A 24,543-nucleotide genomic window follows, 5' to 3' on the forward strand; every position below is an offset into this window, starting at 1 on the left:
CAGTCCTTCCAATGAACACCCAGGACTGATCTCCTTTAGAATGGACTGGTTGGATCTCCTTGCAGTCCAAGGGACTCTCAAGAGTCTTCTCCAACACCACAGTTCAGAAGCATCAATTCTTTGGTGCTCAGCTTTCTTCACCGTCGAACTCTCACATCCATACATGACCACTGGAAAAATCATAACCTTGACCAGATGGACCTTTGTTGGCAAAGTAATGTCTCTGCTTTTGAATATACTATCTAGGTTGGTCATACTCCTTACTTCCAAGGAGTAAGCACCTTTTAAGTTCATGGCTGCAGTCACCATCTGCAGTGATTTTAGAGCCCAGAAAATAAAGTTTGACACTATTTCCACTGTTTCCCCATCTGTTTCCCATGAAGTGATGGGACCTTGATCTTCATTTTCTGAATGTTGAGCTTTAAGCCAACTTTTTCACTCTCCACTTTCACTTTCATCAAGAGGCTTTTTAGTTCCTCTTCACTTTCTGCCATAAGGGTGGTGTCATCTGCATATCTGAGGTTATGGATATTTCTCCTGGCAATCTTGATTCCAGCTTGTGCTTCTTCCAGCCCAGCGTTTCTCATGATGTACTCTGCATATAAGTTAAATAGGCAGGGTGACGATATACAGCCTTGACGTATTCCTTTTCCTATTTGGAATCAGTCTGTTGTTCCCTGTCCAGTTCTAACTATTGCTTCCTGACCTGCATATAGGTTTCTCAGGAGGCAAGTCCGGTGGTCTGGTATTCCCATCTCTTTCAGAATTTTCCACAGTTTATTGTGATCCAAAATGTCATAGGCTTTGGCATAGTCAATAAAGCAGAAATAGATGTTTTTCCGGAACTCTCTTGCTTTTTCCATGATCCAATGGATGTTGGCAATTTAATCTCTGGTCCCTCTGCCTTTTCTAAAACCAGCTTGAACATCTGGAAGTTCATGGTTCATGTATTGCTGAAGCCTGGCTTGGAGAATTTTGAGCATTACTTTACTAGCATGTGAGATGAGTGCAATTGTGCGGTAGTTTGAGCATTCTTTGGCATTGCCTTTCTTTGGGATTGGAATGAAAACTGACCTTTTCCAGTCCTGGGGCCACTGCTGAGTCTTCCAAATGTGCTGGCATATTGAGTGCAGCACTTTTACAGCATCATCTTTCAGGATTGAAACAGCTCAACTGGAATTCCATCACCTCCACTAGCTTTGTTCATAGTGATGCTTTCTAAGGCCCACTTGACTTCGCATTCCAAGATGTCTGGCTCTAGGTGAGTGATCACACCATCATGATTATCTAGGTCGTGAAGATCTTTTTGTACAGTTTTCTGTGTATTCTTGCCACCTCTTCTTAATATCTTCTGCTTCTGTTAGGTCCATACAATTTCTGTCCTTTATCAAGCCCATCTTTGCATGAAATGTTCCCATGATGTGTCTAATTTTCTTGAGGAGATCTCTAGTCTTTGCCATTCTGTTGTTTTCCTCTATTTCTTTGCATTGATCACTGAGGAAGGCTTTCTTATCTATCCTTGCTATTCTTTGGAACTCTGCATTCAGATGCTTATAACTTTCCTTTTCTCCTTTGCTTTTCACTTCTCTTCTACTCACAGCTATTTGTAAGCCCTCCTCAGGCAGCCATTTTGCTTTTTTGCATTTCTTTTCCATGGGGATGGTCTTGATCCCTGTCTCTTGTACAATGTCACAAACCTCTGTCCATAGTTCATCAGCCACTCTGTCTATCAGATCTAGTCCTTTAAATCTATTTCTCACTTCCACTGTATAATCATAAGGGATTTGATTTAGGTCATACCTGTATGGTTTTCATTATAGGGGACTGGAATGCAAAAGTAGGAAGTCAAGAAACACCTGGAGTAACAGGCAAATTTGGCCTTGGAATACGGAATGAAGCAGGACAAAGGCTAATAGAGTTCTGCCAAGAGAACGCACTGGTCATAGCAAACACCCTCTTCCAACAACACAAGAGAAGACGCTACACATGGACATCACCAGACGGTCAACACCAAAATCAGACTGATTATATTCTTTGCAGCCAAAGATGGAAAAGCTCTATACAGTCAGCAAAAATAAGACCGGTAGCTGACTGTGGCTCAGATCATGAACTCCTTGTTGCCAAATTCAGACTTCAATTGAAGAAAGTAGGGAAAACCAATAGACTCTATTTCTATTTTGTAAATAAGTTAATTTGTACCATTTTTTTAGATTCCACATATAAGCGACATCGTATTTGTCTTTGTCATTCTTCATTTAGTACGACAATCTCTAGATCCATCCACATTGCTGCAAATTGGTATTATTTTGTTCTTTTTTTTATTACTGAACAGCATTCCACTGTCAATATCTGCCACGTCCTTCATCTAACTGCGTGATAGATCTATACCCCATACTTGCTCTCCTACACTAATCTGTCCATCACCCTGAATCATGTGGTCGCACCCCTTCACTTCTTATCACATCGTTTTAGGCATCTCTCTGCATTCCTAAAGGACAACTTTAATATACTTTTATACTTTTAAATACTTTTAAGTTTATTAAAAAAGTATCATACTGCGTCTTATCTTTGGCAAATTACCTTTGTTCCTTAATAGTATGTTATGAAGCTTAGTCCCTATGGGCTAGTTGTCTCTATTCAGCAGTTATTTTGATCACTGAGCAATATTCCATCACATGAGTCTATCAAATTTTATTCACATACTTTCTGAATGGCAGTGGTCATGTCCAGGCTTTCACTGTTTTGATCAGAGCTACCTGGAAGACTCTTATGTATGTGGGCAAGAATTTCTCTCAAGTACACACGTGGGTACATGGTATTGCTGGATTTTGGGGAATCATGGATGTCAACTTTCGGAGACAATGGCAAACGGTTTTCCAAAGATGTTGCTCTGATCTGTTCTCTCACTGGTAATGCTGGAGCCCTCCTGAAGGTTTATATCCTCTCCCGTCCACCATATTGCCAGATTTAGGTATAGCTCTAAGTCGTCAGTACTTAGAAGTAATATCTGTACGGTAACTTGATCTTGTGTGGTGTGATTCTAAGAGCTGAAGTTAGGACTCACGAGTAGACGTTGCAGGGAGGGAGGTTTAGACTCAAGCTGAGGAAGAATGGGCTCCTAGCGCACCTGGTCAAGAGGGATCAGACTGTCAGAGGAGCAGTAAGCTGTCCATCCCCGGAACATGCAGCCCGGGCATGCCCGCCCCTGGGACTCAATGTGGCTGAAGGGGTGTCACATGGGCGTGCAGACTGGAGAGCTTTAAAATGTGTTTCAAACCCTGATTCTAGCATCAGGCTGTTTTCAAATATTTGTTTCTGGACCTTTAAATAGATAACCTGAAAGTATAAGATGCTATTTTAAAGCATTTTGATCTTTTATCATTTAAAACCAACCAAATAAATTCCTTTAAACCCTTGAGCAGTACTGAGGTGAGATTAATTAAAAGATTAGGACTCTTGAAAGATTTTTATGTTTTTTTTAACACATAAAGTTATAACTCCCAACAATAATATTTTCAGCTTTAATGGGAACATCAAAGATACTAATATTTTAAAATTAGGTCGTGTGTGTGTGTATCTGTGTGTGTATCTCTGTGTGTATCTGTGTGTGTGTGTCTCTGTGTCTCTCTCTGTGTGTGTATGTGTGTGCATATCTGTGTGTGTGTATCTCTGTGTGTCTCTGTGTGTATCTGTGTGTCTGTGTGTGTGTGTCTGTGTGTGTGTCTCTGTGTGTGTCTCTGTGTGTCTCTGTGTATCTGTGTGTATCTGTGTGTGTCTCTGTGTGTGTGTGTGTATGTGTCTGCATGTATGTGTATGTGTCTCTGTGTGTGTCTCTGTGTGTGTGTATGTGTGTGTCTCTGTGTGTGTATATCTCTGTGTGTCTCTGTGTGTGTGTCTCTGTGTATCTGTGTGTATCTGTGTGTGTGTCTGTGTGTGTATGTGTCTCTCTGTGTGTGTGTCTCTGTGTGTGTATGTGTATGTGTCTCTGTGTGTGTGTCTCTGTGTGTATATCTGTGTGTATCTGTGTGTGTCTCTGTGTGTGTCTCTGTGTGTGTGTCTCTGTGTGTGTATCTCTGTGTCTCTGTGTGTATCTGTGTGTGTCTCTGTGTGTGTATCTGTGTGTGTATCTGTGTGTGTATCGCTGTGTGTGTCTCTGTGTGTCTCTGTGTGTATGTGTGTGTGTGTCTCTGTGTGTCTCTGTGTGTGTATCTGTGTATCTCTGTGTGTGTGTCTCTGTGTGTGTATCTGTGTGTCTCTCTGTGTGTGTGTCTCTCTGTGTATCTCTGTGTGTGTGTCTATCTCTGTGTGTCTCTGTGTGCGTGTGTGTGTCTGTGTGTATCTCTGCGTGCGTGCGTGTGTATCTGTGTCTGTATCTGTGTGTATGTGCCAAGCCCAGGAGTTTTGTATATGTATGTGCATGTGTGTGGTGCCTATTGATTAGCTCAGTAATAAATAATCGCGAGATACACAAGAAGGACCTGAAAAGGGTGAAGATATCTCTTTTAGTCATACTTCAAAGTAGTCCCAAGCCTGGCATTGTGTTTTAATTTTTCACTCTGGTGAAGCTGTGTTTGTGTTTGCAGTCGCCTCATATCTCCATTGTCTGTGCTGATTTCTGAGTTACGGACACTTATAGAATGTAGAAAATGAACAAGTGAGCCCCCCATCTCAATTTCTTTCAAGTATTCTTTTTTTTTTTAATGCATTTGAAATCCTCTGTGACAAAGATCTGTTGTCATGCCTGTTCGGCTTAGCATTTCAGCCACATCCAAGGCTTTATGTCTTCATTAAAGAAGGTTTTTAAATGAAATAGAGGCGTTTGGAGGAGGCTGGCTCCTCATTTGTTTGTGCAACACACACGGACCAGGTTCTTTGAAGGGCGCTGGAACCACTGCATGAGAAAGGAGTGGGTTCCTTAGTCACAGAGGGTAGGTGACTTCCAAGGGGTGCAGAGCAGCTTCAGAGGGTACAGCGGCAGACAACTGTCTTATAAAGAGAAAGAAGCATGAGCGATCCAGGAGAGTGGGGAGCACCCCCGAAATGTAGATTCTCCATTAGTCCCCTCTCACCTGCTAATGTGCAGTCTCGGGGCCGGGCGCCTGGCCGCTGGTGCTAGGGGGGTTCTTTCAGCTCTGCCGGACAGAGGCTGGGCGTTCGGAGAGGAGTTTCCGAGGTCAGCCTGCATCCTTGCTGTTCCCTGCTAGTCACCACTTACGCAAATAACTTCCATCTCACCTGCTTTTCCATGGAAGGTTTCCAGTTAGCAAGACCTGATGCTAACGGGAGGGGGCGAGCCTGTGAGCAGACATCAAGGCAGAAGCGGCACTGCCTGGGCTCAGAGGAGAGGCTGGCCACCCCTCCTTCACCTGTCAGCATCTGAACTTCCTGCGCCTTCACCCGATAACTACTCTTCTGAGGCTAGAAGAAGTAGGTGCTGAACAAGGGTGAGGGGACCAGTGAGTCACCCAGCCCCTCTCTCTCCCAGCACTTGTTCGGCTGGTCCCACAGGGAGGGACAATCCCTGCCTCTGTTACCCTCTCTTTGGGCACTTCCATACGTGGCTTCAGTCTTCGGCCTTCAGCCAGTTCAGAGACCATGCAGACATCTCTGGCCTTTCCTGGGGATCTATGATCACGCTCAGCCTCCCTGTCACCTCCTCCAGGCAGTCTTCCTCGATCACCCCATCACTCATGGTTCTAACAGCTTTGATTCCTTGCTATTTGCCTGCCTACTGTCATGGAATGTAAACCTCCTGAATGCTCACAGCCTTGCCCTGCCTGCTCACCAGTGCTGGCTCCATGTACCGTGCCAGCAAGTAGAAGACACAGTACTATTTGTTGAGTAATCGAATGAGTTCTATAGACAAATGAACTTCCAGTGTTTGAAAGATCCACAGTCCCTTCACCTAGCTCGGCTTCTCTGAATGGGTTTTATTTTGAGGTCCCAGTTACTGCCACCGGGTACACTGTGTTAAGCAGGATTCGGAGGCTGTGTGTATGGCGGTGTGGTTTTGGTTGTGTGTTGGCTTAGCTTGTGTGTTGTGTCCTGGCTCAGCACCCTCCTTGGGGATGGTTGTCTTGCCTAGACCTCGCTGCTGAAGGTTCTGTAAGGTGCCTTTGGAAAAAGAAGCCATACTGTAGCAGGAGCAAATACAGAATGAAGTGCTCAGGAGATTCAAACAAAACCAGAAACTAACCCCTTGCCTTTTCCCTTTCCTCATCCTGAGCACCTCAGGTTGACATCACTCTAGGAATAAGGGAGAACACTCCTGCTCAAACACCAATATCCTCAACACAGGGCGGGGTGGTGGGGAGACTTATAGAACATGACCGGCTGAGGAAATTGCTTTTTGAATAAATGCTTCCATCTCCGCAGTTTGCTTCATCACAAACCTCCCATATAGAGGGCTTTTCATTTCTTGGTGAGCATGTTTCTAGAAACAGAAGGCCTGAGGCAATCAAACTGATAGACGTCTCTAGTCCCTGTGACTTGGCTAATTTCCTACATTCCTGCACTCAGTCGTGTCTGACTCTTCGCAAGCCCGTGGACTGTAGCCTGCCAGCAGCTCCTCTGTCCGTGGGATTCTCCAGGCCAGAATACTGCAGTGGGTGGCCATTTCCTTCTCACAAAAAACCAGGAAAGCGCACACAGCACGGAGCTTGGGGTGAGGCCTTGGTGATTATTTACTGCAAACCGTGCCCCCTGGGAGACAACTCCCCCCAGGAGGAGGCCCCTCCGGGTGGCTCCTGACCCCAGCTCAGAGGCTGATCTCTGTCTGCGACTTTGGCTTTCTTTTGGACTGCTTTATCACCCATGCTTGCAATAGGGTTAAAGGAGTATTTCCAGAAATTTAGAGAGTCTTTCTTCAGTCTGTCTAAGCTGATGATTCTCAAATGTAGTGACCCCCTGTAGCAACCCCCATGCTCCATTGCAGCCCCGTCACTGAGTCCTGTTACTCAGTGGCCCTGATGTCACATTGTCAGGAAGCTCTAGACGGGCGGCCAGCTGCGATTCAGCGCGACAGATCTGGGTCAGCCACCCCTTCTCAGATGCCCACCTGGGGTTGGCCTCACTGCTCCTTCCCCTGACAGGAAGTGATCCCACTGATGCTTTCATCAAAATCAACTCTGCATAGGGCCTGGAGCCACAGCTGCTTTTTGCTGGGCTGTTCCTAACAAGCTTCTTATGGAAACCTGCAAACCGCAATGTCTTGCCAAGTAAAGTGACGGTGTGACGGTAGGTGGGTGTGCACTCTTGCAAACCGGAACTGCCTGTCTTGGTTAGTGCAGGTTTAGTGGGCACGAGGGGTGCTGTGAAGACCACTCACAGTTTAGTCGGTTGATGGTATCCCATCGCCAGTGTGATGCAGGCAGTCTCATTTGCTGCTTTGGTAATCAGCTTGACAACGTGATACTTTAATGTATAATTGGATAAGCAATTGGATTCTGTTATAGTACAGTGGTTTGGCATAATTATTTTCCACTGCTGTGATTTTCTAGTTCATAAATACTTTGGGGGGTTACAAATTCTTAAACGTCAACACTCTATACGCTTTAAAGTAGGATGCCATTAATTAATGTAATAGCTTATTTCAGCATTTTGGCCCCATTGGCAGCACTTAAGCAACTTTTGCTTTTACTCAAGCACGTTAACACTCAAGTCAAAGCTCCGGCAACTAATCAGATGACGAATGCTCCATCGATTACTAGAATTTCTCTCCAGAAAGAGCAAAGACCTAGGCTTTGAAACTCGGCAGTGAACAGAGGGAATCAGAGGCAATGTGGCTGCAGTTATCTAGCGTGTGGTCCACAGTTACAGGATCCCTCCCATTAAGAGACAAAAGGGATGAAATTAACGTAGTTTTGCACAAGTAGATATCTGAAGGATCTCAGGGTTCTAAGTACACGTGGCAGTAAGAGTTTGGTGACACAAGACCGATTTTTTTTTTTTTTTTTTTTGCCTCAAATGAAAGCAAGAGGTGATTCATTTGGGCACCAAGAAAGCCCAGAGCGGTGACGGTCTGCTCAATAGCCAGCACTGATTATTCAGTGTCTGCGCACTGACTCCATGTGTGTGAGGGCTAGAGCGAGTGAAACAGCATCCGGATCTGCACTGTTACCTGGAGCCCGTCTGGATGGGGAGGGAAGCGTTCTTGGAGACCTCGGGGAGTGTATGCTTAGAGAGAGATGTGCAGAATCAGAGCGATGTTCGCGCTGGTTCCGAGCAGCGGTGAGCAGGGGAGCCAGGATCAATGTGCGCCTCACAGAGTGCCCAGAGGAAGGAAGCACCAGAGGGAAACGTCAATGTCCCCGTGCAGGGAGAGGCCGGGCGCGCGCACTCTGCACACGCCGCCTCCTCACCGCTTCCTCCGGCTCCCGCCTTCCCTTCTCTGGCTGCTACGCTAGCTTGTCTCCCTCCACGGCCCCAGCCAGGCTACTCTCGATGAAAAGGTGCTCCGGTGCTTTTACTTCTCTGCTTCTACACCTTTAACGTCCTCTCATCGATCTCCCGGTGGCACAGACGGTAAACAATCCACCTGCATTGCAGGAGACCTGGGTTGGATCCCTGGGTCAGGAAGATCCCCTGGAGAAGGAAATGACAACCCACTCCAGTACTCTCTCCTGGAGAACTCCATGGACAGAGGAGCCTGGCAGGCTACAGTCCATGGCGTTGCAAAGAATCGGACAGGACTGAGTGACTGGTATCACACCAAAAATAAAATCCACACCCCCCAGCCATTCCCACCAGCTGTAAAGGACCAGCTATCTCCTGCACTCACTCTTCTAGCCAGTTACCCAAATGCCAAGCTTCCTTTTCCCTCGAGGCTCTGCACTTGCTGTCTGCCCACCCTGTTGCTTCATGGACGTCGCATCATTGCTCATGTCTCAGCTGAAGCATCACCTCTGCGTGAGACCTTGCTCCAAACCCCTTGCCCAAAGCTCCAGCACCCCTGCACATCACTATGCTCTGATTCTCCTCAGACCTCTTATACTATGATATCATTTGACTTCTAAGCATCTATCATTTTTTAAAAAACGCATTCTGATGCCTTCTGTGCAACTCAGTAGACACAGCCACCTCATGTGTCCAGTACGTGTTCTCAAAGGCCCAGGCTTCATGATTTTGAGCACGTCTCCCACCTCTGGACCATCTCCCGAGGTTAGTGCCATGTTTTATGGCATATTTCCCACGTTTTTACCTAATACGTTGTCTAAATCAACACATTTGTAACTTAAATTTACTTTAAAGGGAAATTTGAGATGACATCATAAATGGGAGATAAGCCTCAAATAAGTAAGATCCACACAAAGCAGTCTTGTATTCTAGCTAGAGGCTGGATGGCACCTCTCATTCTGGTAGAAGTCACACTGGTACCATCTTCAGGGCAAGCTGGTACCGACAGAAACTTAGATTACTCGGCAGACGGGAAGGTGATTGGGAATGGAGCACCTGTCTCAGTAGGGCTTCCCAGGTGGCGCTCAGTGGAAAATGCAGGAGATGTAAGAGACATGAGTTCGATCCCTGGGTTGGGAAGATCCTCTGGAGAAGGGAATGGCAACTACTCCAGGATTCTTGCCCGGGAAATCCCACGGACAGAGGAGCCTGGTGGGCTACAGTCCATGGGGCCACACAGAGTCGGACATGACTGAAGCAACCTAGCATGCGCATGCACACACATCTGTCTTGATAGGATACTAACCTGTGTGCAGCTCTGAACTGCAGGACTGGAGGCCGTCTTCTGGGCCACTGGGCCACTGGGCTGCGGGTCCCATCTTTTAACAATGGAATGCTAAGGCCTCACAAAATGGCAACTGAGTGCATGATCTCTCAACTGCTTTGACAGATGGGTGAGCATGGCTAGGATGCCAGGGCAGGATTTGTCAGGAAGTAAAGAGCAGTGCAAGTGGATGGGGAAGCAGGCAATGGGCACAAGTTACAAGAGAGCTGGCCAATGCCTCCTGCATTTTCTGAAGCTATTCCCATTCCCCAAAGCAACTTTGTCCTTAGAATCCCATCACCATCTTTGAAGCCAGGGCAAATCCTGCTTTTTTTTAGAGTCAACTGTAGACCCTACCCCAGAAAGAATTCCTCTCTCCTTCATATATCCTGAAGCACTATGGGAGAACGTCTGGTCCAGTGTTTATACCATACTGACTTGGACTAAGTGATATGTGTATGAATCTCTCTGCCCTGTTGGGTGGCAAGATTCCAGCAGGCAAAGATTTTTGTCTCCTGCATCTTTATAACTCTCATAAGACCTAAAACAGTGCCTGGAATATATCTTGTGGTCAAGAAATGCTTGTTGTCTAAACTGAAAGCAGTAATAGAGAATCAGATCTAAAAAATAAGCAAAGATTTACTTCCCACTGAAATTATTTTCCTTGCAAGGTTTATATAAATATAAACACCTGTCTAAACAGAACCACCAACCGTAAGAAATGGTTTCTCTGCTCTTCATATTGTTTTAGAAAACAACAAGGAAAGATACTAATGAATTTTAGACCACCACCCAAGTTTGTATTCAGCCACTGGCTTCTTTAAGGAGTGGTTTTAAATTATTTGCTCTCTGAAGACACTTCTGCATTCTACTACAGATTAGTTCTAAATTCTGAGAAAACATTTAAATTATTGTGAATCATTCCTCCTACTGTATTCCATTATGGACCTATAAAGATGTCAATAGTCACGGCAGTTTGAGCATTACGTCAGGGAATTAATCACTGCCCCTCACGCCTCAGGAGAACACACTTAAAGGACAGGAAGCAGCCCAGTGTCAAAGTTGACACGTATCTGCACTTCAATCAGAAATCCTGTTAACACTACCTTCTCCAGAAATCATTTCAGGCAGATAAAGCAGGATGACTGCAGATACATTTTTTTTTTTCTTGAACCTTTTTTCAAGTTGTATAGAAATAGAATTCACTTTGCATAGCCCTCACAGACTCCCCTCTGTAGAATGTGAATAAAGACTTTGGCTCAAGTTTCTGCAAACTTTGTTAACTTTGGCATGAGCCTTCCTCCAAAGAACCATGCTCTGAAAGAAGTTTCAAGTCTCACTGTTGCATAAAGATAAGGGAAGGCATAGGTGTTACAGGAGCCTAGGTGCTGAGGGTATTGTATTCATCATTTGATGCTGTGGCACCGTTGCAGAGGGGCAAGAGGGGGAACTCTAGGACATTGAATCCAAGATGCTGTATTTGAAAGAAGTTAATTCAAACTGTTATTTTATGTACTAATAAGAAAAAAAAAACATTGCCAATGAAATTATGTCAGACCATTGATGGTAGGGCATGCTGTGATTTCAAAGATGTTAAAATGTGAACCGTGCATCTGAGAACAGATGAACTTTGCCATTTAAACAATGCTGGTAATTTCCTCTGCATTTCATGCAAAAATAATAATAAGCCCCAGAGTGCATAAAATGCTAGGCTTGAATCTGACCTTCCCTCGGACAGTCTTCTGTATCTTTTCCAGGATTCACAGCTAGGCAGTTTAGGGAACAACTGAAATAAAACCAAGCATTTCCTATTCCAAGTGTACCTTTCCAAGGGGTCTCTGAGACCCTGAGTTGCCAGATAAAATACATGAGCTGCCAGATAAAATACAGGATGTCCAGTTAAATTTGAATTTCAGATAAACTCTGAATATATTTTAGTATCAGTATGTCCCAAATAGTGCATGAGCTATACTGAAAACAAATTATCTGGATGCCCTGTACTTTTATTTGCTGAATCCGGCATCTATCTTCCCAGGGTAACTGTGACTGCATTTGACCTCCACATGCTTTCACTCCAGGGTCTTAACCTTTACCAGTCAGGAGCCTCCATTAATACTTCATTCCCTTCTTAACAACCACTCTGAGAGGAAGGGGTTATTGCCAGTATTTCACGACTGAAGGGGCTGAATTTCCTTCTCACACCTAAATGTCTCATTAGATGAGTTGGCTCAGTTTTAATTCTGATGATGACTGCTAATCCTTTCACACAGTAGTTAAGGTTTAAAAGATCAAGGTCCCTGGAAAACCATGAAGATAGTAAAGGCACTCTTATGCATAGAGACAACCTCTGTGGGTTGATCACTGGTCAGTGTCAGGGGACAGTGTATCCAGCCTATAACAACGACGACTACAATGATAGTAGCAGCAGCCGCAAACACCCAACACCCCTTACTATGTGTCATGCACATCAGCATAAAGACCTCTTCCCTACTTTTACGGAGGGGGAAGCTGAGGCAGAGAGAGGTCAGAGAGCTCGCACTTCTCATTGTTCATGTCTGGGCCTAAGCTCATCTTCTTGGAAAGCCCTTGCTGGATGTTCCTTAGGGTAATCACCACTCCCCGCTGCCACCATCGCTCTTTATTCTAACAGTCTTGTTTCTTTCCTTGTGAAACTAAGTCACTTCTCAGAAGCCTTTCAGGCTAGGCGAGCCCCTCCCAGCACTGTTCTCAGGTGGTAATGCCCATCTCATCCGTAAGTAACTGTTTGGTGTTTGCCTTCCTCAGCTGGGTGGCGCATGAGGGCAGCAGAGGAGTCTGGGTAGGTGCATTCATGCGAGGGCTGTGCCCTGGCATTGCAAGAACACCATAAGTATCTGGTGGATGAATAAGTAGTCACTGCCTTTCCCTCTGGATGGTCTAAGCTAATCTGGAAAGTTCTTCTGAAGTGAAACCCCTCCATTAAAGCTCACGGGTACATGCATGCTCAGTCATGTCTGACTTTTTGCAGCCCCATGAACTATAACCCACCGGGTTCCTCTGTCCATGGGATTCTCAAGAATACTAGAATGGGTTGCCATCCCCTCCTCCACCACTGAAGGTCACTTGAGGCAAATAGTGCCTTTGGATGAGGCGCTGTTTAGAGTCATGATTCGGGCTTATCTGTTAGATAGCTAGGCAGTGGTTTCCAGCCAGCAGGCAGCTGGGCTGCTTGGGGAAACAGAACCTTACTCTGACCCACAGCACGATTCATTTCTAAGTCACCCAGGCAGCTCTTCCAGGACATGAGGCTTGCCCACCAGGCCTCTCCCAGGCTCCCTATTCCTGAAGACTCTACATGCATTCAAAAGCTCCCACACCAGACCAGCATCCTGATGTTGCTGGAAAAAGAGCCTTGTGGCTCAGACAATCCTTGGATAGAGAAAAAGGGCAGTTCCAGAACAGAGGTTGCCAAGGAAAGCCGCCATACTGTTGAGTCGCAAGCAATGGGCTTAAAGGCCAATGTATAATATTCTTTCTGTAATATATATGCGTTCTATCTGTGCACAAAAACTTCTCCCAAACACACTGTTTCTTGACTGCAAGTGCACCTGAGAATTTCCTGAGAGGTTTGAAAACAGTCCCCACCGCTGCCCCCTTAGACCAATTAAACCTGAACCCCTGGGGCAGAGCCACCATCTGTAGTTTTTAAAGTTCTCTCTGTGATTCCTGTGGGCAGCCAGGGTTGAGCATGGCTGTTCTGAAGAAAGCCACATGCTTCCATCGGGGACTTTTAGGACTAGAAACCCCTAGGTTTTAAAAACCATATACCATAGAGCTTTGCAAATACCATTAGTTTTTGTTTTACTTATTTCCTATTTCCCATAAACAACTTCTAAGCATTGGCATGGTGCTGCCATCTGGGAGGCATATGACAATAACAGACGGTAGCCTGATAACCAAGGAGGCATTACCATTTGCAGGCTCTAAATTATTTGGATTCATCTGGTGCGATCTGCCTTGATGAGGCCACTTAATGCTTGATTTCTCCGTCTTCCGACGGCAGTACCAGAAGTGGGGAGCCCATATTCTCTGGGCTTTGCGTTGTTCTCTGTCATCCTTCTGAAATAGTTACAAGATGGATTTATAACCGACCTAAAGCTAGTATCAAAATGAAAATTAGTTCTTGAGGAGAAAAATAGCAATCCCGTTTGACTCGCCTGTAGCCATTGCGTCATCTCTGCCTCTGCGAGGAAGGAAATGACTTCTTAATGTGGTTTTCTTCCACGAAGGGAAATTAAATCTATGTGGCAAAGTGTAAAACCAGCGTGCTGGCAGCCAGATATGGAGCAGAAGATCCATGACCCTCATAAACATTCGTGGCTGGGGTATATGCTAATGAACCTCATCTAGGCTCAAACTCACCCCACCAGCATCGAGGTCCCCTCACTGTTTTTCCTTCTGTATCAAAGTTGGCTCTGAAACAATGGGGACATTTCTCCATTTGCTGCAAGTTGCTGGGGTGGGGTCTCTGGGTTAGGGTGGGAGTGACTGGGGTCTTAGATTGCAAACTCCGCTATTTTAATTGTGCATCTTGCCCGAGTCGGTAAGAGTCTTTGTCGGAGGATCTAACCTCTGGGTCATGGTACCTAGGGGGCAGGAGCTGCAGAACTGTTGGCTTTTTGGTGGCGCTGCACTTCCTCAGGAGAGGTTTTAAAAAGGCAAAAACTGTGGGGAACACCCCCCAACACGACTGCTCCTAGCTGGGTGATCTCTGGTAGGTGACTGAACTTCCTCAGAGTTCAGTTTCATCCCTGGTAAGGAGGAGTCAGCATCACCGACTCAATGGACATGAGTTTGAGCAAGCTCCAGGAGTTGGTGATGGACAGGGAAGCCTGGCGTGCTGCAGTCCATGGGGTCGCAAAGAGTCAGACACGACTGAGTGACTGAACTGAACTGAAGGAGCGAGGTAGTGCCTGCCTCGTGTATCGGCTATTGTAAGAATGAAGTGAAATGATGCACGAGGAAATAATACATGAAGAGGAAGAAACAGCCCTTCGCATCATAAATACGAGCCATCATTGGTGCTGTGAAATAGCTGGCCCCAGTCTCCTCAGATGACTTACCATGAAATACCGCATTGTGCCTCCTGTGGAGAAATGTATACCCTCAGCATTTTACAGTGTCTACAGCTACAGACAGGAATAACAAATTTAGTTAATAAACCTAAACTGCATAGGAGATTAAGGGGGAATTGAGCTCTTCTAATGAAGAACATTCTGACAGCATCCCCTCTCTCTCTCTCTGATAGAACTGAAGTTTTATTCACTCACTATGTAAACCTGAGACATACACAAAATATATATTTTTTAATAAATACAGGTACATGAAGAGGATTTTAAAAGGGTTCTTTTGACTAAGAGCGAGTGTTTTTTGATACTTCCTTATTTAATTCCTTTCCTCAGTGGTTTTTGTTTTTTTTTTGTTTGTTTGTTTTGGTTTTTTTTTTTTACCATTTGCCGGTTTGAATTCTCTTTTAATGTACGTACTCTTATTTCTTCAGAATTCCCAGGTGACTCACTGGTAAAGAATCTAGGAAGATCCTCTGAGGTAGGAAATGGCAACCCACTCCAGTACTCTTGCCTGGAACATCCAATGGACAGAGGACTCTGGTGGGCTGCAGTCCATGGGTGGCAAGAGAGTCAGACACAACTTAGCGACTACACAGCAGCAGCAACTCTTATTTCTTACTCATTGTGCCTGGCCCTTCTATTATCATCATCAATTAGCTTGGGCCATTTTGGTTCAGTGAGCAAAACTGCTCAGAGCTCATATAAGAGAGGCGAAGCTGAAGAGAAGGTAGGCTAACCACAGACGAGCTTGGGAAATGATCGTGGGAAGGTGGCCAACGCAGTGTCTTCAGGGGCTGGGAAGTAAAAAGAAGGGATGATCCTGGCCAAGCATAGTTTGAGAAGGTGGTGGGGGTTTTGGTTAATCGCAGAATGCCCCCTCTGTGACCACCACTCCCAACCTCAGTGGATCATTACAAGGCTGTGAACTGCCCCCAGCGTAGCCTAATCTAGTTATTGTGTTACACAAGTTAGAAATGTGGGGTTTTTACACAAAACCCTTCCCCATTTTCAGATTTCGGCAAGTAATTGTGCTTAGTCCCTCAGTCGTGTCCGACTCTCTGCGACCCCATGGACTGTAGCCCACCAGGCTCCTCTGTCCATGGGATTCTGCAGGCAAGAATACTGGAGTGGGTTGCCATGCCCTTCTCCAGAGAATCTTCCCAACCCAGGGATCGAACCTGGGTCTCCTGCATTGCAGGGGGATTCTTAGGCAAGTAATACAATGAAAAGATAGGTGCCCCACCCGCTGATTTGGAAATGCTCTTCTGATGGCCCACAATAATTGTTCCAAAGGAAGATCCCACAGGAGTCTTTTTTTTTTTTTTTTTTTTTCCTCTCCAAAGCTCGAGAAACACGACAGAGAGGATACAGACTCCCCAGCCTTGTGGCGGTCAGAGGAGGAAATGGCGGCTGAGGCTGCAGCGCTGAGGGGCTACTTTCAGTGACGCAGGTAAGACTGCAGATTACTTCAACTTCGCGCAGACCCTCCTGGCGCCTCCCAGGAAAATGGGGCTCCTTGCCCAGCATGGGTCGGGGGCGGGGAAGCAGCCCCGCCTACTTCCTGTGGCACCAAGGTGGCTGCACAAACGTGAAAGCCGGAGTGCGGAGGACTCTGGCCCTGGAGGCACTTATTCCAACCGTGGGGTCTCACTTCCACGCCACCTCTCTATGCGTCTCCCCTCTGTTCCTGTCCTTCCTGCCCAGGCCCCTGTCCTCTCCAGTCTAGTCTCTACAAAGCAACTGGAGATAGTCTCTAAGGCAAACCTCTTAAAAAAACTAAGAATTAAACTACCATATGACTCAGCCATCCCACTACGGGGCATAAGAGGGTGGGACAAATTGAGAGAGTAGCATTGAAGTATATGCATTCCCATGTGTAAATAGCTACTGAGAAGCTGCTATGTAACAGGTGCTCTGTGACAATCTAGAGCGGTGGGAGGGAGGTTCACGAGGGAAGGGACCATATGTATACCTATGACTAATTCATGTTGATGTATGGCAGAAACCATCACAATATTGTAAAGCAATTATTCCCCAATTAAGAAAAAAAAAAAAAGTCCAAACCCTCCCAGGAAGTCACACTGCCCTTAGGCTCCAGTCTCAGATTTCTGTTTCAAGCTTGCAGCTTAGAGCTTACAACCAGCTCAGCCATGCTCAGGCAGGCTCTGCTTTCACTAAGTCTCCTCTGGAGGCTCACAAGGTCAAGAATCCGCCTGCAATGCGGGAGACCTGGATTCAGCCCCTGGAGGAGGGCATGGCAATCCACTCCAGTATCCTGGCCTGGAGAATCCCATGGGCAGAGGAGCCTCGCGGGCTACAGCCATGGGGTCGCAAAGAGTTGGACATGACTGCTGGACATTACTGAGAGACTAAGCGCACACACACCTCTCCTGTTTGGTAAATTTTCTTTCTGTTTCCCTTCAGCTTTGGCTGTCAGGAAGATCAGGCCACAGGGAAAGAGAATTACCTCTTCACATTAATGATGTTTAGCTACTGAGAGATCACAGATTTGAGACTGATAGAAAGCGATAGCTAATCTCCTTTTCACGTTTGTATGCAATGTTAAGGAGTTCAGGCATCTTCTGAAAGGTATCAATATTAATAAACAGTATTGGGGCCTACTTTGAGTAAAAGAATTACTCATTATCTAAAATTCAAATTAAACTGGGTCTTTTATCTGACAACCCTGTTAATAAATCTCTGCAGGGATTATGGACCCCAAATAAAGAGCCTCTTCTCTACACTGTTTTTCTCTTTTAGAACTGTCTGCTTCATCTGGTCTTGTGTAAATGTGTTTATATTATAAGCAGCTGAAGTAGATCAGGTACAAATTAAAAATGCAATTAGTGAACAAATATTGGTAGCAATTGCATTATATAAAATTCTATCAAGCACTTAATGAGCATGGTTTTTAGCTACAAAACATTGGTTGTGGTATTTTCATTTGGAGATGTAAGTCTGTTTTAGTTAGTTTAAAATAAATGTGCATTTCCTGGTCTTTCTCCCTGCCACCCTCTTTTTAATATTCTAATTCCTTCAGTTCAGTTCAGTCACTCAGGCCTGTCCGACTCTTTGTGACCCCATGAATCGCAGCACACCAGGCCTCCCTGTCCATCACCATCTCCCAGAGTTCACTCAGACTCACGTCCATCAAGTCCGTGATACCATCCAGCCATCTCATCCTCGGTCGTCCCCTTCTCCTCCTGCCCCCAATCCCTCCCAGCATCAGAGTCTTTTCCAATGAGTCAACTCTTCGCATGAGGTGGCCAAAGGACTCTAATTCCTTAGAGACCCAGTATCAAACACCCACCCCCTCACACCCCCAGGGATTGCTCACATCGCTGCTGCCTCCGGCCTTGTCAGCTCTGTGCCCAATTGCCTGAAGGGATATACCGTGGTGGGAGCAGAAGCTGACTTTTTAAAATTTTATTTATTTTAATTGGAGGATAATCACTTTACAATAAATGCTTTACAATATTGTGATGGTTTTTGCCATGCATCAATATGAATTGATATTTTATTCTTAATCTTTTCCACCACTGTTCACCTTCTCATTTCTCCATTTCTTCCCTTTTCTCCCCACCTTAGGACCAAGCTAGTTTACCTAAGAACACAGGCCTATGGGCATGACTACAGACCTCTTTCTATTCCTCTTCTGCAGGCTCTGTGTCCTCTTCAGATGGTGTCACCACTGTCTAGGCTAAGTTTGTTTCTTTTTTTTTCCCTTTCTGGCTTTCTTATATAACAGGCACTTCTAGGGCAAGGTAGGAACGCTGCAGGCTCTTCCTGAGGCTTGCTCAGTTGTAGGATTCTGTCTTATAGTGTGTTTTCTAGACTGTTTAAGAGAATTTAAACTTCATACCTGAGTTTCTGGAATGCTTTGCTTTGTCAGCTTTTGCTTCTGTCTTGCCTTGGGGCCTAACATCGCCTGTCTTCCAGGTGAATCAACTTGCCTTGTAAGTCTTTTCAGGAAGATATTCCCTTTAACTTGTTACACCAACCATTGCCAGAGAGCCTGTGGGCTTCTGAATGAACTCACAGTAATCTCTCTCTTTAAGGATGTTGGCTACAGACCAAACAAATCACCTTTAGTTTTCCTAGCAGCCAGATGTGGGAAGTGGAAATGGGAGGGAAGCCAAAGAGCACAGGATGAGTAACTTGGAGGCGAGGGACTAAACACAGGCCTAGGATTTCACCACCTGGAGAAGGGAATGGCAAACCACTTCCATATTCTTGCCTCGAGAACCCCATGGACTGTATGAAAAAGCAAAAAGATATGACACCAGAAGGTGAGCCCCCTGGCTCGGGAGGTGTCCAGTATGCTACTGGGAAAAAGCAGAGCGACAGAGGGTGAGATGGTTTGGATGGCATCAGGGACTCAATGGACATGAGTTTGAGCAAGCTCCAGGAGATAGTGATGGACAGGGAGGCCTGGCGTGCTGCAGTCCATGGGGTCGCAAAGAGTCAGACACGACTGAGTGACTGAACAGCAACACAGATTTTGCCAAGGGCATCACCTCCTATATCGTATGAGAGAGAGACCAGGTATAGTTCTCTTTAGAGACAAAGGGGAAAGGAAATGTTCCTTTCAGGAAACCTGATCGTGGGGTTGGTTAACCCAGTTCTTTGATACCCACTCACCTCCCTTTTCAAAATGTATGGACGAACCAAATGTTTCTACAGTGTTAAGGGGTTCATGGAACTTTCTGAAGTTGGTTAATAAATAGGGCTGTCCTGCAAGACATGGACATACCTAGACTTCACACAGTATCTGAAATCCAGATATCTTTGGCCTCTCCAGGCTTTCCTGAAAATTCCTTCATCAGCAAGTCAGTGTTGGGCAGAGCCAGTCTGAAGACCCTGGTGCTGCTCACTCTGCATGACCGCACACTTCACAGCACGTAGGGAGGCAGGGCTCAGCTCCGAAATGGATGATTACCACCACCATTACTGAGACTTGATAGACAACACAGGTTCTCTTATCCCTCCTTGCAGATGATGACAAGACTCAGTGATGCTAAGTGCTGTTGCAAGGTAAATGGCTAATAAGCGGTGGAGCTCAGATTTGCACCCAGACAGCCCCACCTCCAAGGGCTTTCCCTTCATCTCTTATTGTTCACCTTGCATAGAAGAGCCTGTGGCTCCAGTCAGCACTGCCACCCTCCCCCAGCTCTCCTGCACCTTCCAAGTTGTGTCTTCAGCCTCTTCCCCTGGTCTGCTGGCCTCCCTGGTTCCTCTGTGAGGGCGTCCCTGCCCTGCTGGACTTTCTTACCATTACTGTCAATCCCACCCACTCGGGTACCTGCCTCCCTGGTCATGCTGCAGCCAGGCCACAGGAACCCGAGTGGGCTGAACTTGCTTCAGCCCTAGTTGGCTGAACCAGCTACTTCACTCTGCTTGAAAGGTGTTCCACACTGACTCCTGCCTGGGCTGTCTTCCCTCTTTTCTCCACCATTTGACCACCTGCCTAAGTCATGGGACCTTGGGCATGTAAGTATCTCACCAATTTCATTTCTTCCCATCTTGGCCTGCTTTTTTCAATCTTTGTGTACCACTTACTATTTACCTGATTCACTTTTAAAAATTCAGTTTATCTTAAACTTCCCATCTTAGCCACAAGAGAAATGAATATTACTTATTACTTATCATTAGAAGTTAAGTATAAATATAAAAGAGAAATAGTGCTGATGAATTCCATCTCTGCACAGCTGCTTGCCTGGAGCTACCAGACTGAGGTTCTTTCTCTTTGTTAAGCTGAGAGGCTGGTCATCCTTAGAGAGGGTGGCACCAAACCAAGACTCTCCATTTGCACTAGTCAAAAGGATTTAAAAGAGAATTACCTACAGAGGGGTTTCATGTACATCAGCTAAAATGATCTTAGACCAGTGATGTCCCTCTTGGGAAAACAGCAGTAGAGGTCAGAGTACAAACCTGGACAAAGCTGACTCTAGACCTGTTCCTACCCCTGAGCTAGTGCTTCCTGAGTCTCTCACCCAGCACAGGCAGGAGACAAGTGCATGGGGGAAGCCAGAGTGAGCTTGCCTGGGGATGAGAAGTGGAGGACTCCAGGCAAGAAGCCCTGCTCCACACCCCACGGCCCCCCATGGGCACCCTCAGTCTCTGGGCCAACTGGATCTGTTTGTTTGCCACGCATCTGCCTTAGTGGCCAGCATCCTGCAGAGCGGCGTGTGCAGCCTTCTGCCCCAGCTAGCAATCGGGACTGTGACAGGCAACCACCCTCTGCGTAGTGTCTGGTGTGGGAAAACCTAGCAACCCCTCAGTAAGTAACCAACCCTGTTCTGCAGCTTCCTTATGCATAGGCCTGGATTAATCCTCAACCTGACCACCACACGGCCACAGAGACAAACATTCCCAAACTAGAAACTGTGTCCTCTGCCTCTTGAAACCGCCATATTGCCAACATGGGCTTAGTTGTGCAGAAGACTTCCTGATCTTTTTCCATATAACCCTGAGGGATACCTTGGTGTTTTGGCCACTCTGAATCCTTGGCTGAGCAGAAGAGTGGCTGTGAGTTGGCAGTTGCTTAAGCAATAGTACAAAGCAGATGCTGCCTTCAGCACTCAGAGGAAGAGCCAGCAACAGCCTATGGGTTGTGGATGAAGCCGTGGTGGTCTCACCGTCCACATGACAGATCCCTGATGAGGTCAGCAGTCCTCTGGTTCCAGGAATTCAGCACGTGCCCTCTGCTTAGGTGAATTTATGCATCGCCTGCCCGCACAGGGCTGAGTTCCTGGGAAGATGTTTTGCGACAGCTTTTAGTCCTTGTTCTAAATCACATTAGATGGCAGTGGATCTGCATTTTTTATCTAACTTTGCATTCCTTCCTGAAGTGAAGAGAAAGTCGCTCAGTCGTGTCTGAGACTGCGACCCCATGGACTATACAGTCCATGGAACTGTCCAGGCCAGAATACTGGAGTAGGTAGCCTTTCCCTTCTTCAGGGGATCTTCCCAACCCAGGGATCAAACCCAGGTCTTCTTCATTGCAGGCAGATTCTTTACCAGGGAAAGCCCTTCCTGGAACGCAGTTTCACAGTTTCTTTTTTTCTTTTTAAATTTCCCTCTAGGTATTTAATTCTTGGGTTGGCTGCCTCTACACAATATTATCACTTCCTGTCCCCACTCCCGCCCTGTGGTGGAATTTAGTGGGGTGTGTTGTTTGTAAAATCTGCCAGCATCGCCCCTGACTCTGATAGCAAGTCAGAGTGGAGTGGGTCTCCACACCCTGTTGTGTCAGCAGAGATCATCTGTAATTCATGAAACCCTCCTCTGTGCACACCATTATTTCGTAGATAATTGGATGCCTCTCATTTACTCAGAACAGAGCCCTGCAATTGCAAAGCAACTGAGTCAGCCCAAAACAGCATGATTAGTAGCTACAGATACACTGTCAAAGCAAAATCTTGACAGTAGAATTTTTGAAAAATCACCATAATTTCAGCCACTGGACCACACATATCATATCATACTCATGGACAGTCGAGGTGGACAAAAAAGGACAGGTTTACTTACTGAGTACATGTTCTGATCACTCAATTATACCTTTTGAAATCTACCCCATCCACTTAAAAAAGATCTTAGCCTCCTCCAGGAGGGTATCCTCTCAGCTCTGCAGCCTCCCATGAAAAAGACCCAAGGAGCAGGTCAGCGTACTCCTATTTCCTTGTGGAGGAAGAAGAGTAGCTTCAGCTCCTTGGCCAGTTCAGTGCTAAACCTTCAAGGCAAGGCCCATGTTGGGGCATCATCAATACCAGCAAAAGTCGTTGCCATCACTCTTTCAGCCCATCCCCAAATTGATACTTGAAGAGAGTAAGACATGCCCCCTTGCCCTGATACTTTAGTATGATGTTCTAAAGCTCTTTAGATAAAGGATCCATCACCTTAAGTAAAGCAAGGAAAGATAGTTCAGTTTGCTTTTTCTTCCTCTGCTGTGCATATTTCTACTGAATTATGCTGCCTCTCCCTTCCTTCTGTGTAGAGTATGTTTACAGAACCAAATTTCAGTAGCAGGGATTTTAAAATTCAGTTATTTGGATTAGCTAAATATAAATCAAGTCCCTGTGATCTAACCTGGGAGTAATAAACCACAGAATCATAGAGACTTTAGAAATAATAAAATCTAATATCCCATTAAAGAACACTGAGCACCAGAAATTGGTGCTTTCAAACTGTGGTGCTAGAGAAGACTCCTGAGAGTCCCTGGGACTGCAAAGAGACCAAACCGGTCAGTCCTCAAGGAAATCGGTCCTGAATATTCATTGGAAGGACTGATGCTGAAGCTGAAGCTCCAATACTTTGGCCACCTGATGCACAGAGCTGACTCAACGGAAAAGACCCTGATGCCAGGAAAGAGTGAGGGTAGGAGGAAAAGGCGGAAACAGGATGAGATGGTTGGATGGCATCACTGATTCAATGGACATCAGTTTGAGCAAATTCCAGGAGATGGTGAAGGACAGGGAATCCTGGCGTGCTGCAGTCCACGGGGTCACAAAGAGCTGGACACGACTGAGTGACCGAGCAACAACATCCCACTGAATAATTTTATCATAACTCCAAGGAAAAACCATTTAGTTATACTTTAACCCTCCCTTTTAGAAACATTCTTTGAAATAAGTCCACCTCATAGTTCCAAAATGGGTTTTTAGTTCAGTGTCATTATTTTTTAAATGTTTTACCAAGATCTAGCTCTCTATAAAATATACCCAATAGTTCAGGCAGAAGCTTTCCAGGCCTCTAAGGGCTAAAGAATCTACAGAATTGTTCATCTGAGATTTAATTCAACTGTTCATAGAAATGACTCCTGTCCATAAGTCAATTTGAACCCTTCTCAATCTTGGAACTACACAATCCATCAGCACAGAGTCATTAGAACACTGCAGTCCAAATGCCGAAAAGGAACTTTTTCAAGTTTCAAGCTTAACTTGTATCTTGTGAGATGATAAAGTCTATCACCACCATCATCCTTATCCTCATCTCATTTCCAGAAATGGATGATTTATCACAGGTCAGTCTGCATAGCCCCATAAGGCCAAAACCTTCTACAAATACCCACCCACTCCCAAGACTCTTCCTTGGCTACTTGCTTCTCTTCTCTTCCGCTTCTCGTGTTCTGTCTTTGTCTCTGGTGTAAAGGAAGGTGGGGGAGCACAGAAGACCCTCCTAGAGGTCATGGGGGGTTAATATGAAGGAAAGCTATGACAATTCACCTGAATCGTCTTTGACTCATCGTTCAATAATAGCTAATATTTACGCAGTTCACTCCATCCTGTGCCAAAAATGTCCCCCAGCCACCTCTTATATAGGACGTGCTCCATTATTCTGACATTCCACCGGCACTAACCAAGTTATCATGTGGGCTCGCAAAATCATGTAGGCTCGCAACCAATCAATGCAGGATATGCTAAAAAGCAGCTCTAAATTGTGCTGCTTCTGGATTTATTTCTTCTCTGAGGATCCAAAAGACACTGCAGTTTGTTTCACTACCTCCAATTTATAATGAGTGGTGAGCCATGAAAACTGCGAGGGCCCATCGGCTACACCAACACATAGACGCGTTATGTTCCCTCTCTATTACACTTTAGAGACAATAAATTACGGAAATGTTTGAGTGGTAAGAAATTAGTTCAAGAAGTAATTAAAGAATAAGACCTGTAGGGCAGGCTGTTTTGAGACCACCAAGAAAGAAGTGTGACTTTCGTT

General features: G+C 45.7%; 1 protein-coding gene across 10 annotated transcripts in view; it reads left to right on the forward strand.

Annotated features, from left to right (window-relative positions):
• The window catches only part of FHIT (fragile histidine triad diadenosine triphosphatase), a 1,568,898-nt gene that overhangs the window by 1,521,339 nt on the left and 23,016 nt on the right, over positions 1-24,543 (forward strand). For 9 of the 10 annotated variants that reach the window (XM_060402023.1, XM_042235723.1, XM_060402025.1 and 6 more), the window contains one exon: positions 16,170-16,276. In XM_060402023.1, coding sequence (XP_060258006.1) covers positions 16,170-16,271 — 102 coding nt within the window. In that variant the 3' untranslated portion in view covers positions 16,272-16,276. 10 annotated transcript variants of the gene reach the window in all.

Source organism: Ovis aries, chromosome 19, assembly GCF_016772045.2.
Source record: "Ovis aries strain OAR_USU_Benz2616 breed Rambouillet chromosome 19, ARS-UI_Ramb_v3.0, whole genome shotgun sequence".
Lineage (NCBI taxonomy): Eukaryota > Metazoa > Chordata > Mammalia > Artiodactyla > Bovidae > Ovis > Ovis aries.